A 15,519-nucleotide genomic window follows, 5' to 3' on the forward strand; every position below is an offset into this window, starting at 1 on the left:
TGTTTAAACATTTGAAGAAATGTCATACTGAGGAGGGAGCAAGCTTGTTTTCTGCTGCTCCAGAGAACAGGACCCGGAACAATGTATGCAAGCTACAGGAAAAGAGATTCCACCTCAACATTAGGAGGAACTTCCTGACAGTAAAGGCTGTTCGACAGTGGAACACACTTCCTTGGAGTGTATCTCCATGTTGGGTATGTTTAGCTTGAAGAAGAGATGCTTAAGAGGTGATATGATAGCCCTGTTTAAACATTTGAAGAAATGTCATACTGAGGAGGGAGCAAGCTTGTTTTCTGCTGCTCCAGAGAACAGGACCCGGAACAATGTATGCAAGCTACAGGAAAAGAGATTCCACCTCAACATTAGGAGGAACTTCCTGACAGTAAAGGCTGTTCGACAGTGGAACACACTTCCTTGGAGTGTATCTCCATGTTGGGTATGTTTAGCTTGAAGAAGAGATGCTTAAGAGGTGATATGATAGCCCTGTTTAAACATTTGAAGAAATGTCATACTGAGGAGGGAGCAAGCTTGTTTTCTGCTGCTCCAGAGAACAGGACCCGGAACAATGTATGCAAGCTACAGGAAAAGAGATTCCACCTCAACATTAGGAGGAACTTCCTGACAGTAAAGGCTGTTCGACAGTGGAACACACTTCCTTGGAGTGTATCTCCATGTTGGGTATGTTTAGCTTGAAGAAGAGATGCTTAAGAGGTGATATGATAGCCCTGTTTAAACATTTGAAGAAATGTCATACTGAGGAGGGAGCAAGCTTGTTTTCTGCTGCTCCAGAGAACAGGACCCGGAACAATGTATGCAAGCTACAGGAAAAGAGATTCCACCTCAACATTAGGAGGAACTTCCTGACAGTAAAGGCTGTTCGACAGTGGAACACACTTCCTTGGAGTGTATCTCCATGTTGGGTATGTTTAGCTTGAAGAAGAGATGCTTAAGAGGTGATATGATAGCCCTGTTTAAACATTTGAAGAAATGTCATACTGAGGAGGGAGCAAGCTTGTTTTCTGCTGCTCCAGAGAACAGGACCCGGAACAATGTATGCAAGCTACAGGAAAAGAGATTCCACCTCAACATTAGGAGGAACTTCCTGACAGTAAAGGCTGTTCGACAGTGGAACACACTTCCTTGGAGTGTATCTCCATGTTGGGTATGTTTAGCTTGAAGAAGAGATGCTTAAGAGGTGATATGATAGCCCTGTTTAAACATTTGAAGAAATGTCATACTGAGGAGGGAGCAAGCTTGTTTTCTGCTGCTCCAGAGAACAGGACCCGGAACAATGTATGCAAGCTACAGGAAAAGAGATTCCACCTCAACATTAGGAGGAACTTCCTGACAGTAAAGGCTGTTCGACAGTGGAACACACTTCCTTGGAGTGTATCTCCATGTTGGGTATGTTTAGCTTGAAGAAGAGATGCTTAAGAGGTGATATGATAGCCCTGTTTAAACATTTGAAGAAATGTCATACTGAGGAGGGAGCAAGCTTGTTTTCTGCTGCTCCAGAGAACAGGACCCGGAACAATGTATGCAAGCTACAGGAAAAGAGATTCCACCTCAACATTAGGAGGAACTTCCTGACAGTAAAGGCTGTTCGACAGTGGAACACACTTCCTTGGAGTGTATCTCCATGTTGGGTATGTTTAGCTTGAAGAAGAGATGCTTAAGAGGTGATATGATAGCCCTGTTTAAACATTTGAAGAAATGTCATACTGAGGAGGGAGCAAGCTTGTTTTCTGCTGCTCCAGAGAACAGGACCCGGAACAATGTATGCAAGCTACAGGAAAAGAGATTCCACCTCAACATTAGGAGGAACTTCCTGACAGTAAAGGCTGTTCGACAGTGGAACACACTTCCTTGGAGTGTATCTCCATGTTGGGTATGTTTAGCTTGAAGAAGAGATGCTTAAGAGGTGATATGATAGCCCTGTTTAAACATTTGAAGAAATGTCATACTGAGGAGGGAGCAAGCTTGTTTTCTGCTGCTCCAGAGAACAGGACCCGGAACAATGTATGCAAGCTACAGGAAAAGAGATTCCACCTCAACATTAGGAGGAACTTCCTGACAGTAAAGGCTGTTCGACAGTGGAACACTCTCCCTCGGAGTGTAGTGTAGTTTCCCTCCTTGGAAGTCTTTAAACAGAGGCTGGATGGCCATCTGTTGGGGATGCTTTAATTGAGAGTTCCTGCATGGCAGGGGGTTGGACTGGATGGCCCTTGCGGTCTCTTATGATTCTATGGTAAGTGTGTGTGGAGGAAAGAGTGTGAGACTGTAAAGCGGGTATTCTGTCATTAGAGGATGACACTGAGTAAACAGATTAGACTGAGTCAGAGAAACTGTGAAAGAGAGACAATATTGTTTTTTGTAGCTAAAGTAGTAGATTTTGGCAGAACATCGACAACTTAGTTTTGGGGCTACAGCTCTTAGAATCCTCCAGCCAAGATCTAGGTTCAAATCTCAGTTTTTAGCTAGTTCACTCAGAGTACAGTGGGCTAGTCTGTCAGACGAATTAATCTTTTTTTATTTTATTTGGGAGAATACAATGTATGTGAAGTTTGTCACTAAAAGATAAAAACAACAAATAAGCAAGTGTTTTCTTCATTGCTTCTAATGTAGACAGTATGGTCACATGCTCTTGTGTAAACGAAGGCAAAACATTAAATCCTAAAACAAGGCAATAGATATTATATTTTGAGGAAAGCATAGAATATTTTGAATTATTCGGTGAAATCTGAAATTTATAGTGCTTTGCATCTGTTTTGGAAATTTTATTTATTCTAATTATTTTTAAAGTTTATAACCCATCCTTCATTCATAAAGAACACCAGGGTGTACTGTATATATGTTGTAAAAAGGCAAATGCCATATAACAGCAAAAGTAAAATTACAATACAAGAGGCATAAAAACTATATAAATTGTGTTACACCACAAGATTATTATGCTTACTGAACTGTAAGTTCAATTCAATTCAGCAGGATTGCTCTCAGGTAAGTGGATATAATGCATTCTTACAGTGCAATCCTTTACATGTCTTCCCAGACATAAATACTACTGAGTTCATTGGGACTTACTCCAAAGTGAGTATAGGATTGCTGTTTTGGTGTTTAAAAAGAGTATGGAGAAATCCTTTGTATTCCTGATATTTTGCAGAAGATGTATCATGTTCCCCTTCCTTTTTTTCTAAAAAGTTTTTTTTAATTGGACTCTTGTTGAATTTTTGTACGGATCCAATTGAGAAATCTCGTCACACGGGTATAAACTCCTGGTTTGTTTTTTAATCCACATTGGTCTCCCCAGCTCACAATTCCATAGAGATAATAAGATCCATTTTTTACACAGGTTAGAGGACCTCCTGAATCTCCCTAGTAAAAATAAAACAAAGCATTTAATTTCAGTAACAAATTTTAACTAGCAATAAAATCTGATTGTTCAGTCAGAAGATTTAGAATCAGTCATAATTTTTTATTTACATGATAAAATAGAAAGATGATAGATTTAGTATGTACCTTTACAGTGTCAAAGCACCCATGGTAATTTGTAATTTAAAACAATAAAAGAATACTGAAAATGTTACAGTATATCAAAAAGGAGACTAAGGCCCTTTCCAGAAGGGTCTTTTAGTACGTACTGTGTACGTACTAGGGTTGCCCAGGGGCGTCTCTTTCAGATGTCCCTGACCCTAGTACGTACACAGAACGTACAAAATGGCAGCGCCCATTCTACATGGGCGCCGCCATTAGGACGTCACTATTGCACCGCCTCCAAATGGGGTGGCGCAGATGTGACATCCTGGCGCCACGGAAGGATGCCTGTGGCGCCCTTTCCACCACGCAGGAAGGAGCTCCGAAACGGAGCTCCTTCCTGGGTTTGTGGTGCTGGTGCAGCCTTTACACGGCTGCGCCAGCATCACAAAAGAGAAAGGGGCCGAGCAGCCCTTTCTCCTTTCCCTGCCACTGTTGGGGTGTCCTTGGGGCTTGAAGCCTTTTGCCGCTTCCCGCAGCCTGGAAAAGTAGCGGATCGGGGCTTCAGGGCTGCCGCCGTGGTACCTGAGGCCCCAAACTGTCGGGGAAAGGGGCGGGTACAGGCTGCCCCAAAGGGGCAGTCTATAATGCACCTAAGTCATTTGTGGTCTGTCCAGAAATTGGTGGAATAAACTCCCTTCTTCATTCACTTTTTCTGCCATTTTATCCCTTTACTCCCACTTCACTACTATATATCCAACTGCTTGAGACACAAGCCCAATTGAATGCAATATGATTTACTTTTGAGGAATATGTGTAGGATTGTAGTACTTGTTTTTAGTAGGAGGAGGACATCCATCATAATGATACGTGAGTACAGGTATACGTGTTTTAGAAGATAATGCAGGGAAGTAGTAGGAAGTATAATGAGTTTATGTTCATCCAAGAAACATGGAAAGAGGGGAAGCAGTTTCCATGTTGCTCAAAGAATAAATCTTACTTCCTTGACTGTCTTGTTAAACTTAAATATCCAGATCCAAAATGCATCCCAAACACCTTCTTGAGACATACAGGTTGAGTATCCTTTTGTGTCGTGTCTTTTAGATTGTAAGCCTGAGGGCAGGGAACTGTCTGATTAAAAATATTATTGTAAGCCGCTCTGAGAGCCATTAGGGCTGAAGGGCGGGATATAAATACCTAAATAAATAAATAATATATATTCCTTATCTGGAAATCCAAAATCCAAAACTTTTTTCGTAGAAGCATAGAAGCACAGCACTAACTCCTTTAATGTTTTTGCTGCAACAGATTTATTTAGTGAAAGGGATGGTTTTTTATATCTTATAGTGTTCTAGGTTTATGTGATTTCATTCATAAGCTGCCTTGAACTACTTTGATAAAGAGTTCTGATCAATAAGGATATAAAGCACCAATTCAATAATACAGATTATGTCAGCATAACATGAAAAGAACCTACATGTGGAGATAAGAAACATTAAGGTGGATGCTTTGGGGGGGGGGGAAATGGAGATTGAGGATAATGTTAATAAGATATATCAGGAGAAGCCCTTGTTGAATGACAACTCTCCCATGTTTCCATGGTTTATACCAATTCAACTTCTAAGTCCCCCATAGGCTTGCCTGTCACCAGAAGAGCTGCTGTTAGTTTGAAGGACATGCCTCTCGCATCATGTTGAAAGGAAGGAGGTTGTTGTAATGTATCTGATACAAGAAGCAGATACATATGTAGTACCCTGCCAGACATTACTCTGCATACCCTATTTACATTTTGTTAAAAGAGAAATTAGTGTTCAAATACCGAAAAAGCAACAGACCTGACAAGTATCAGCTCTTGTTCTCTGAAGATTTCCTGCACAAAGCATGCTTTCATCCAGTCTGTTATTATATGCACTTGGTGCGTTACACCGCATCTGGGAAATCAGCTTTACTCTGGCATCTAACAGCTGATGAGATGATTCACCTGCAAGTTAAATCCCAGAAAAATAAAGAAAATCTTACTTCTCATCTTCCCACTGCTAACCCTTTGTTTTCAATATATACAGGATCACAGAATTTTTGTGGGGCCCAAAATATTATTATCTGTTTAAGGTTTAAAATTTAACAAAAGTTTTGCCTGAATCATTAAAAAGTAGAATTTGGAAATAAACAGGAGAAAATCTAGCAACATAGGTATCTCAATGAAATTTTGCCATTGAAAATCTGCATTTTGTTAGATTTGCAACCTGCAGATTGATGCAGAAAGATTCTGGCCTGTTTGACTTTCAATAGTAATAGTGAATCAAAATGGACGGTGGTCACCTTATGTTCATTAAGAGATACTTTTGATTCATTAGATCAGTGAAGGACAAATTTTGTACAAATGAGATTTATCAATAGAATTTTGCCTTCATCCCCTTTAGAACTTGGATCTGTCTTGGCTAAAGCTATTATTTATTTATTAAAAATTGATATCATACTATACTAGTGTTTACATTTCACTCAGGGCTGCTCACAGAAATTAAAAGCAATGAAATAGAATATTATTTCAAAATGGAATGCAAACAGATAATGTTTCCAGCTGTCAAACTGTTCTGTTAAATAGTTGACTGCTGCTTAATACATAAATAAATTTTAGGCTGTTTAAATTGTTTTTTAAACGTTACTCAATTGCTTTTAATTGTTCAAGTTGATTTCATTGTATGATACCCTGAGATCAAGTTCTATGATCCTGTGTATATTGAAACTAAAGATATGAATATTTTAAACAAATAATATATAAATAATATAAATAAAACTATACATAAAAGCAAAAAGCTTTCCTGAATAAAAAAGAGGTCTAAGAGGCAAAAAGCAGCGTACAGGATTTTGGTATAATCACTATTAGCTCCTTTCTCTTGTCCTCATAACTTTGCCTCCATCATGGGAAGGGTTTGCCATCTAATATTAGGATAAAGGCAGGCCAGTGTGGAAGAAAGCAGTCACTAAGGTATCCTAGAACAAACCCATTTAATGGCTTTAAAAGTCATTATTTATACTTTGAATTATGGCCAGAAACATATTGGTGACCAGTGAAAACACGGTAAGGAAATAATAATGTGATCCTTTAAGTGAGCACCGTGAGCATTCTTGCCAATAGACTGGATTGCAAAAGAAGTGTCTTCTTGGTGCTGCAAATGGACGTTAAAATTCCTTGGACTTTGAGAATCTCCCAGTCACCACATGGCCAAAAAGAGTAGGTGCCACCCTCCAAGAGACACCACTCCATATAATCTGAACTGAGAATAATAACAGCAAAATACAGGTGTTGGACTAACATCTTCAATTTTTTTCTCCTTTTTGGGTTGCAACAACTTGCCTGATGAAGAAGCCAGTGGAGCTTTGAAAGCTTGCAACATGTATATTATGCATTTTGGTTGGCCAATAAAGGTATCACTGTTTGGTGGATTTTTTGTTTGAATTTACTAAATGGCCTACACAGCTGCCCCCTGAATGCTTGCTAAAAGATGACTGGCCAACTATAATTTCCAGAGACTGCTCAAAGGTAAGACCATTTAGGGAACATAGCAATACTTTTGTGGAACTATGCCATGTTTTACTTTTGCGATGTCAGGAATGGATGCAATATGTGCACTAGCCTAAACTAGGTAATGGTGTTCCTGGCTATAGGCACCACCTGTTGAAGAGTTAAAAGAAACGAGATCCCACATGCTCTTGATAGTCCACAAACTTTATTGTCTTAAAAAACCCTTGTCACAAATTGGCCTTCTTCTGGGGCTAACTGTAAAATAAATAAAAGTACATTTATTATAGTTATGGGTATCAGGACATGACATAAATCATCTCTTAAAACATAATTTCTTAAAAATAAAATAATATCTATTATCTATATTATCATATACATTATTATTATTATTAACCTTTATTTATGAAGCGCTGTAAATTTACACAGTGCTGTACATACAATCTTTTTAATTAGACGGTTCCCTGCCCTTGGGCTTACATACATACCTATTATCTTTTTGGCCATGCGGTGACTGGGAGATTCTCAAAGTCCAAGGAATTTTAACGTCCATTTGCAGCACCAAGAAGACACTTCTTTTGCAATCCAGTCTATTGGCAAGAATGCTCATGGTGCTCACTTAAAGGAGCACATTATTATCAGAGAATTCTGGAGTTGCAGTTTGCACTCTCAAAAAAGTGGACATTCTAAGTATGATATTACTTCAAAAATCCATAAATAGAAGCCCATTGGTAGTCCTAGTCTATTCCTTCTAATATTCAGAGTGCCCACTTTGTTCATAGTAGATGCTATTTGGTTTTTAAAGAAATTATGTTTTAAGAAATGATTTGTGTGTTATGTGGGACTGTAAATACGTGTTTTCCAGTTTTTTTGTTCTGTTCCTACAGATATTACCTGAACACCCAGGTGAGCCTGTTGCACCCCAAGCTTGAATTTCTAGGGTAACTTGATTTTTTTAGGGCAACTAGGGCAGATGGAATTTTTATACCAAGTCAGTCTTGCTTCTGACCAGGTCTTTTTTTTTTTTTTTGTCTTGTTTGGATTAAGTCTCAGTTTAGTAGTCCTGATCCACCCCATTATTATCTCTGGGCACCAGCTCAAAATGTCAACAACTTCCACATTTTTCTGACTGATAAACTGAAACTGAAGGGTATTCTGTTTAGAAGGGAGAACCGGTAACCCTTTGGTTTAGGTGGAGAAGATTCTAGTTGAATATTGTACAAAAATGTTTATAGTTTTGTTATTGTTTATGTACACACGTTGTTAGATATATAGATAAATATGTGTATGGTTATTTTTAATGTTAAATTTTAAAAATATCAGCAACCTCTCTGATATATATGTAAAGAAGTAAATGGTTGCGTTTTATTTGGATATTGGTGAATATGTAGGTGGAATCCTACAAGTCATAATGCTCTCCAAGCACCAGAATGTATTCCTATAGCCATTTTGTGGCTAGTGGAGGGCAGGAAGTTCCATTTAGCGTACAGCTGTAGATGTGAATCTAAAAGAAGATAGCTTATTTCACCTATACAACAAGTATGACCATACTTACTGGAGATTTGAGAGAGCAATATCATCTGTCAGCAGCAGAACTGCAATACCAGATGCTGCCCAAGTTGTGTGACTATATGATTACTGGACCCAAACATACATTCATGACAGAATGGATGCACCAGGTTATGTTGTTGTGGTTGCATGCTCTGATGCATGGAAATGAGGGGGGGACACACTGTGTGATGAAATGTTGGATATCTCCTTGTTAGATCCTGCTTTGAACATGGAATCCAAGTCAAAGCAGATGTGAAGAACTTTACCCACAATGTTTAGCAAAGTGCCATAACAAGCAGCTGAGTTCCTCTTCCACATTTTCATCCATCTTTGATACAACAGTTCAACCATAACAGTTCAAATACTATATGGATGAAATGGCATAAAATATTATTTCTTTGCATCATTGCTGCAACAGCATAGCCCAAATTCAATTGAATTCTTAACAGGTTTTCCTCCAAGAGGTCTGTTTAAGTGCCTCAGCTAGGAGAGGACACTCAGGAAAAACTATGCCATCTCCTTGTCCCAGAAATGAACTTATCCCATATTGACCTGAAAGTTCCTGTTGCAAAATAAGCTGATCAGACTATATTATTATTGGATCCAAACTCCTGGTGGAATGGATGCACCAAATAATATACAAATGATACAAGAATTATTCATATCTGCATTTCAGTCATGCCTGTGCCGAATGGTGAACAAAATATACAATAAAATTTAATTTTTATTTCTAGGAAGCAATAATGATTAGGAAGTTTTTAAAGCTGCAGTTTGGCTTTGCAGTTAAATATACTGAAGATGTATATTGTAATATGCTCTATTTTGAATGATGGTTGCATCAGGGGTGTTCGTTTGGCCTTCATGGGATGGGATACAGGGTTAAAGATGATGCACACCCCTATCTACTGAAACATATTTTTGTTACATCTGTGGTATGCAAATGTTACAATGTAAGTGTTGCATGGCTCAAAAGGTTGTGAAACTACCAAGGCCATGTCACTTGAACCATCATAAAATGCATCAAGATCTATGATATAAGGGAAATGGGATGAATCCCAAAGAGCATCTCTCCAAAAGAACAAGCCTTCTGTGTCTTCAAGGAGTCCTTTCATTAATGATTTCTACTACCCCCCTCCGAATTTCTAGGATCTTCCCCACTGTTGACCCAGCCTTTTTTGGCATCAGACAGCCAATGTGATACAATATGTTTGTTAATTTCAAAGTTGTGATCAGCTATGAAACTCACTGGGATGCCTTTGGCATATTAACTTCCTGTTTAAATTAATTCCTGTGTTGTATGTGAGGTTTTGCAACTAACCCCAGACTCTTGAGAAAGAGCAGGAGATAAACAAAATGCTTAAATGTTGCAGCATCAAAACAGACCAGCCACTTTCTTTTGGACAAAATAGGTAGGTTTGAGTGTGCTAGTTTTTAAAAGTGACTGTGTCATGCAAGAATTATGTTTTATTAACTCATATCACCAACACATAATCTACAAAATCTGCATACCAGATGCTTGTTACTTTCAATATGAATTATATCAAAAGATGTATACACTTCATATTGGATTATATTGCTCATAAAACATGAGAGTACTTTTGGGAACATGACTGACGTATTGTCCACCTGCAGTTTTACAGCAGCTCATTAACTAAAAATTGAAAAATGCATTTTTTTAAAAAAAGAAAGCTCTCATTATCTTATTTTAAGCACAAGAATGATTTCTTCCTTCCAAGGAACTCACAGTATGTCACAGAGGCTTAGCTGAACTTGAATAGATTTGGCAGTTCAGTTTCAATATGCATCCAAAAATCCAGATGCTGCTTATCAAAAACTTATCCAAACCAATAGGCTGGAAAATACTGTCACAGTTCCTGCGTTTCTTTCCTAGTTATGGCTCTGAATCCATAAATGGGAGCATATAGACTCATTCACTTTGTTTTGATTCTTTGAATTAAATCAAGATGATGAGTGGCATGTGACAGAAATAGGGATGAGGAATTTGCAGGAAGATTTGACCTAAATATTACTTCTTATTTTTACTCAGATTGCCACATCCAAATTTTCAGCAAAGTTTATTCCTCTCCTCATCCATATAGTAAAATACATTCATGTTGAAATGTAAGGGATATATTTAGAGTTTTGTAATCTGCAGCTTCTGTCCGCCAATTGACTTGTTCTGCACAAATAATGAATGGTAGTTGGCTTTGCCCTCACCTGTCCGTGTTCTCAAAACCAGTTCTTAGAGTCCTTTCTTATCTTTAAAAGCTGTAAAATTAGTCACATTTCATACAACCAGGAATTTTGAAAACTAGCAAAATATCATCAGTCGTTTGTTTTAAATGAGTACAGGCTAAAGTGGATATCTTTATACTTCCAGAAGAATAGATCCTTAAAGGAAGGCAGTATCTAATTGAGATGAAAATATTCTTGCACGTCAGCCTATGACATTACTCTCAGAGAACTCTCATCATAATTTAGGTGAAAACAGGTGTAACAGAAAAATAGACCTGTGACACCATAAAGAATCACACTTGCAGTGTGGTACACTATGGGCTACTTCATCAGATGCATGGAGCTTGATAGAGAAGTCCAGTATACATTTATTGTTGTTATGTGCCTTCAAATTATTTTTGACTTAAAGCAACCTCAAAGTGTACCCATCATGGTGTTTTCTTGACACAATTTATTCATATGATGTTTGCATTGCCTTATTGGAAAGCTAAGAGAATGTGACTTGCCCAATGTCAGCCATTTTGTTTCCATGGATGATTTGTGATTTGAACCCTGGTCTTCTGCAGTTCTATTCTACCATTTGAACTACTACATCACACTGGCTTCCACTACTGCAGTACACATTATTTTAGGTGAGCTTATTACCCACAAGTGGGTATCTGCAGCAGATTGGGGGCGGAGGTTCCACTGAGATCTTTCAGGGGCTGTATGAATTGCCACAAATGTGGCAATTTATACAAGCAAAAAACAACAACTACAAAACACTAAAGTAGCAGTAAGTCCACTGGTTTTGAAAAAGGAAATAGTATATTTCTGTGTTTGACATTAAATGGGGTCCTGCAATGTGTTTAAAAGAAGAATTGCAGCTCCTGGGGGATTTTGGAAGAGGCAGCATCTGGGGAGGAGGTTTGGATAAAAACAGTCTGAGAAGTCTGTAGAGGTTGGCATCTTCTAAAACAACCTGGAGGGGGGTGTTATACTATGCCCAACCATGTTCTAGGACTCTATTGTACTTGCACAGCTTTAAAAAGCGAGTTACCACTGCCAAACTGAATTCTAACTTGGGCTGCATCTGGATACTATCACACGTGTTTTGCCTCAAACACCACTGGCCAGGTGCAGCCCAAATAAGCTAGGATCCAAGCTCAGCCAGCTGATTTGCAAAGCTGGGAAGCTCCTGGCTTTGAAAGGAGGTTGGCTGAGCTCAGATTCTGGCAAGAAGTTACTCAGGCTGCACTCACCATGTGGTGTTGGTGCAAAATGAGTGTGATAGTATCCGGATGCAGCCCGAATTAGAATTCAGTTTGGCAGTGGTAAGTCACTTTTTAAAGCTATGTGATAAAGTACTAAGATTAAAGGGCAAATTAAGGCAAAGAGCATGAACAGTGGAAGTAATGGCTGGAATTCTCTATCGCTATCTACACTTTGTAACAATATGCTTGCTTAGCTATGTTGCAGAGATGCTAAGGATCTCTTTTAGTAAATTTCAAAGTTGAGTAATGGGACACTGTCAAGAGGTACTGGGCTCTACCGATGTGAATTGGCACTCTCTAGCCACTGTCCCAATGTGAATTGGTCCTGTTGTGCATCAGTCATGTTGTACATTGGTCTCAATGTGCAGAAGTAAATTTGCTGGCTCTGCTATGCAGTAATGTAACATCAGCCCCTTGCTGAATACAGATGTTGTAAAACTGCTCAATTCTACTTCCCACAGACTTATGTCCCCAGATGAATTCCAACTAAAATCTACATTACTGGTTTAACTAAAGGATCCCAGAAATAATTAAGCTACAGTGCCATGTCCATATTTGGGGGTGGATGGTGGGTTTGCCTTGTTCTTTAACAACAGAACTTATTTGGATTTTTTTTAAAAAAAAATCCTTAAGAGACAGCTTTAAAATATAAATAAAATGAACAAACAGATAATGACCATGCCTGTCTCTTTTGTAGAGAAACTGAAAGTTTAATTAGGTCTGTAACACTTTTTGAAGACCCGCTCTGGAAACAGGGTGGAGAAGAAAGAAGGTTTGTGATTCACTCCGGCTAAACAGCACTTGTCCACACCAGTATGTGCTATTAGTTTCTTCAAATACAGATACCAAATAGGAAATATATTTCGGCTAAACATTCCTAGCTAATCCCAGCACGGCCTAAAAACTGCATTTTTCTTCATTCTAATGTAGAACACATAGATTTTAAAGATTCTCTTGTTTTGATTTCAGGGGAAACATCTGCAAAAATATTGATTTGTTATTTATGATGTGACAAATATATTATGAAGCAATTATGCTAGAGAAAAATGATTAAATGATTGGATTAAATATAGCACACTACTCTTACCAGATACCAGAAAGCTGTTGTAACCCGCTTTGATCTCCTTGGAAAAGCAGGCTATAAATAAACAATATTATTATTAAGCATAATGGAAATAACACCATATTCACCTAAAATTAACAAGGTTAAATGTTCATTGTAGTGAATATAATCCCACACAGTACCCATCAGTAACTCACTTGTTTCTGTCTCTCCCCAACCAGATATGTAGCACTCAGTATTGTCAGGAAATGTTGAATCAGGTAAACATACTGGTTTGACATATTTTGTTTCCACTGCACAGTGGCCATCTGTTGGTTTCAGCTTTAGCAAAGCTGTAGGGAAAATGGAAGACAATATTTGGAGGCAGTATTATTGACATATTTATTCTGAATTGTATCAGGGAAGCAATAAGTGCAATTTGAATACTTGTGTATGTGAGACCGCTGCATTTCTTTAACAGGTTGGTGTTTATTTTTCTTTTACTTTTTCAGAATCAGACCAGCAAATTGCACATTATAGACTACTCCATGATTCTTGCTTTTGTCAATTTTGAGGGGATGGACAGGAACCAACTAAAGGCTACAACATGAGAGCTGGACTCTTTCATTTTATGCTGTTTCTATACCTCATATCATTTCTAACATTTTCCTCTGTGATGGTGAATAGGATCACCAGAGTTTTCTTATTCAAAGACTGGCTAGTACATATGAGGAAGGTCTATATAAATCCCATCGCAAATCTTATGAGAAGATGGCCCCTTGTGAGAATTCACCAAGAAGCCTGGAAATCTTGTGAGAGGCCCTCCTTTCCTTAGGCATGAGGTGGCTTATATAGACCATTCTCCATTCTCCTCCCTTAGCAACCTGTAGAACTTAAAGTAAGTAGGAAGACTGGATGCCAGCCACAAATAGAACAGATAGATGATGTCTTAAGCTTTTTAGTTTCATGTTAAATGCATGGTCTGTGAGCAACTTTGGCTTCTGATCTTTCCAAAAGCGGGCTCATACAGCGTTTATATCAGATCAATCCCAGAGCATTTGGTAGAGACTAAAATGCCCTCAAACTGGGATCCATCTGATGTGAATGCACCTGGCACCCACTCCTCCTACTCCAGGTGCTACATATGGCTAGGAAAAGAGCACCTGAGACACAATTTAGGGCTGTTCTGTTTTTCTGGCTGGAAAGGAGGAAGAAAGGTAGCACCACACCAGCTGAGATCCAGCAGATGGCTCCCCAGTATTTGGCACATAAGACCATTTTAATGTGTCTCAAATGTTCAGGAGTTGGCCTGGGTGCGAGTGTGACTGGCACCCATTCTCAACATATACAAAAATACAGGATTTAGGGCATCTCATGTGTCCCCAATATGGGCTGGACTTCAAGCCCCAAACCGGGGAAGTCCAATAGAGTATGGGACACCTGGAAACCATAGTGAAGATACAGAGTTGGTGACAAAGTACCTGATGATGATGAAGAGATTATTCTGAACTGACTAGCAAGAAGGCACAACATTAACAAAAAGTCTAACTAATTTTCTCAGCTAAGTCAACTCAACAGCCAACAAGATATATTGTCTATCATACGAAGAGGCTCACTTAATCAAACCTAAGCTCTGTTAAGCTGCACTGACTGAAGAGGGTTAGAGCTAAACTTCTGTAGGCTTCTCTAGATCATATCCAAACCATTTTTTCTAAGACCGATAATGCTTAAATCAGCAAAATCATCCTTAAAAGACTTGGATTATTTTGTTTTTTTTAAATAAAACAACAGGATGAGCTTTTAGAAAATTTTAAACAAATCCGTTAAAACTTTTGATGACATTTCCCATCTCCTTGAATTCTTTGTCCACTGCCTAACACAACAATATTTTCTCCCTGCAATTTAGCCTTTGGTTCTTTCCTCCTCATTGGCAATGGTGTGGAAGACTAAACAACACATGCCATAAAATCATAAACTTGCCAATGTCGTTATATGGGATGTCCTCCCGTTCCGTATAGTGTCCATGTTTAATTATCTTTTCTACATCAAATATCTGTTCATGATGCTCTTTGCTGTGGAGATCTTGTTTTCCAAGGGCCACTTGGAGGACACGTGCTTCTGTTCTGTTAACAGGAAAATACAAAACACATACTGTAGCCAAATAATTTAAGTAGAATGCTACCGCAGTTTACTGCTTTGTCTTGTTTTGTTTTGTAATAATGTGTATGTGTTGATGTTGTTTTAATTTGTTGGTTTTAATTATAATTGATTTAATAACTTTTTAAGGGGAGGAGGGAAGTAGATTTTGATGTATAATGTATTGTATTTTATTACTGTTAGTCGCCCCGAATTACCTCAAAGGGGCAGGATATAAATAATTTATTATTATTATTATTATTATTATTATTATTATTATTATTATTATTATTATTATTATTATTATTACA

The 15,519-nt window shown here is 38.3% G+C and overlaps 1 protein-coding gene across 14 annotated transcripts in view; it reads right to left on the minus strand.

Annotated features, from left to right (window-relative positions):
• Nucleotides 1-2,509: 2,509 nt before the first annotated feature.
• Nucleotides 2,510-15,519, minus strand: part of HABP2 (hyaluronan binding protein 2) — a 46,029-nt gene continuing 33,019 nt past the window's right edge. For 11 of the 14 annotated variants that reach the window (XM_042459116.1, XM_042459115.1, XM_042459111.1 and 8 more), the window contains 5 exons: nt 15,053-15,195; nt 13,291-13,425; nt 13,118-13,168; nt 5,307-5,452; nt 2,510-3,372 (listed from right to left, as the gene is read on the minus strand). In XM_042459116.1, coding sequence (XP_042315050.1) covers nt 3,205-3,372; nt 5,307-5,452; nt 13,118-13,168; nt 13,291-13,425; nt 15,053-15,195 — 643 coding nt within the window. In that variant the 3' untranslated portion in view covers nt 2,510-3,204. The remainder of the gene's footprint in view (nt 3,373-5,306; nt 5,453-13,117; nt 13,169-13,290; nt 13,426-15,052; nt 15,196-15,519) is intronic. The other 3 variants (XM_042459105.1, XM_042459104.1, XM_042459110.1) reach the window with 2 other exon arrangements.

This window comes from Sceloporus undulatus, chromosome 3 (assembly GCF_019175285.1).
Source record: "Sceloporus undulatus isolate JIND9_A2432 ecotype Alabama chromosome 3, SceUnd_v1.1, whole genome shotgun sequence".
Lineage (NCBI taxonomy): Eukaryota > Metazoa > Chordata > Lepidosauria > Squamata > Phrynosomatidae > Sceloporus > Sceloporus undulatus.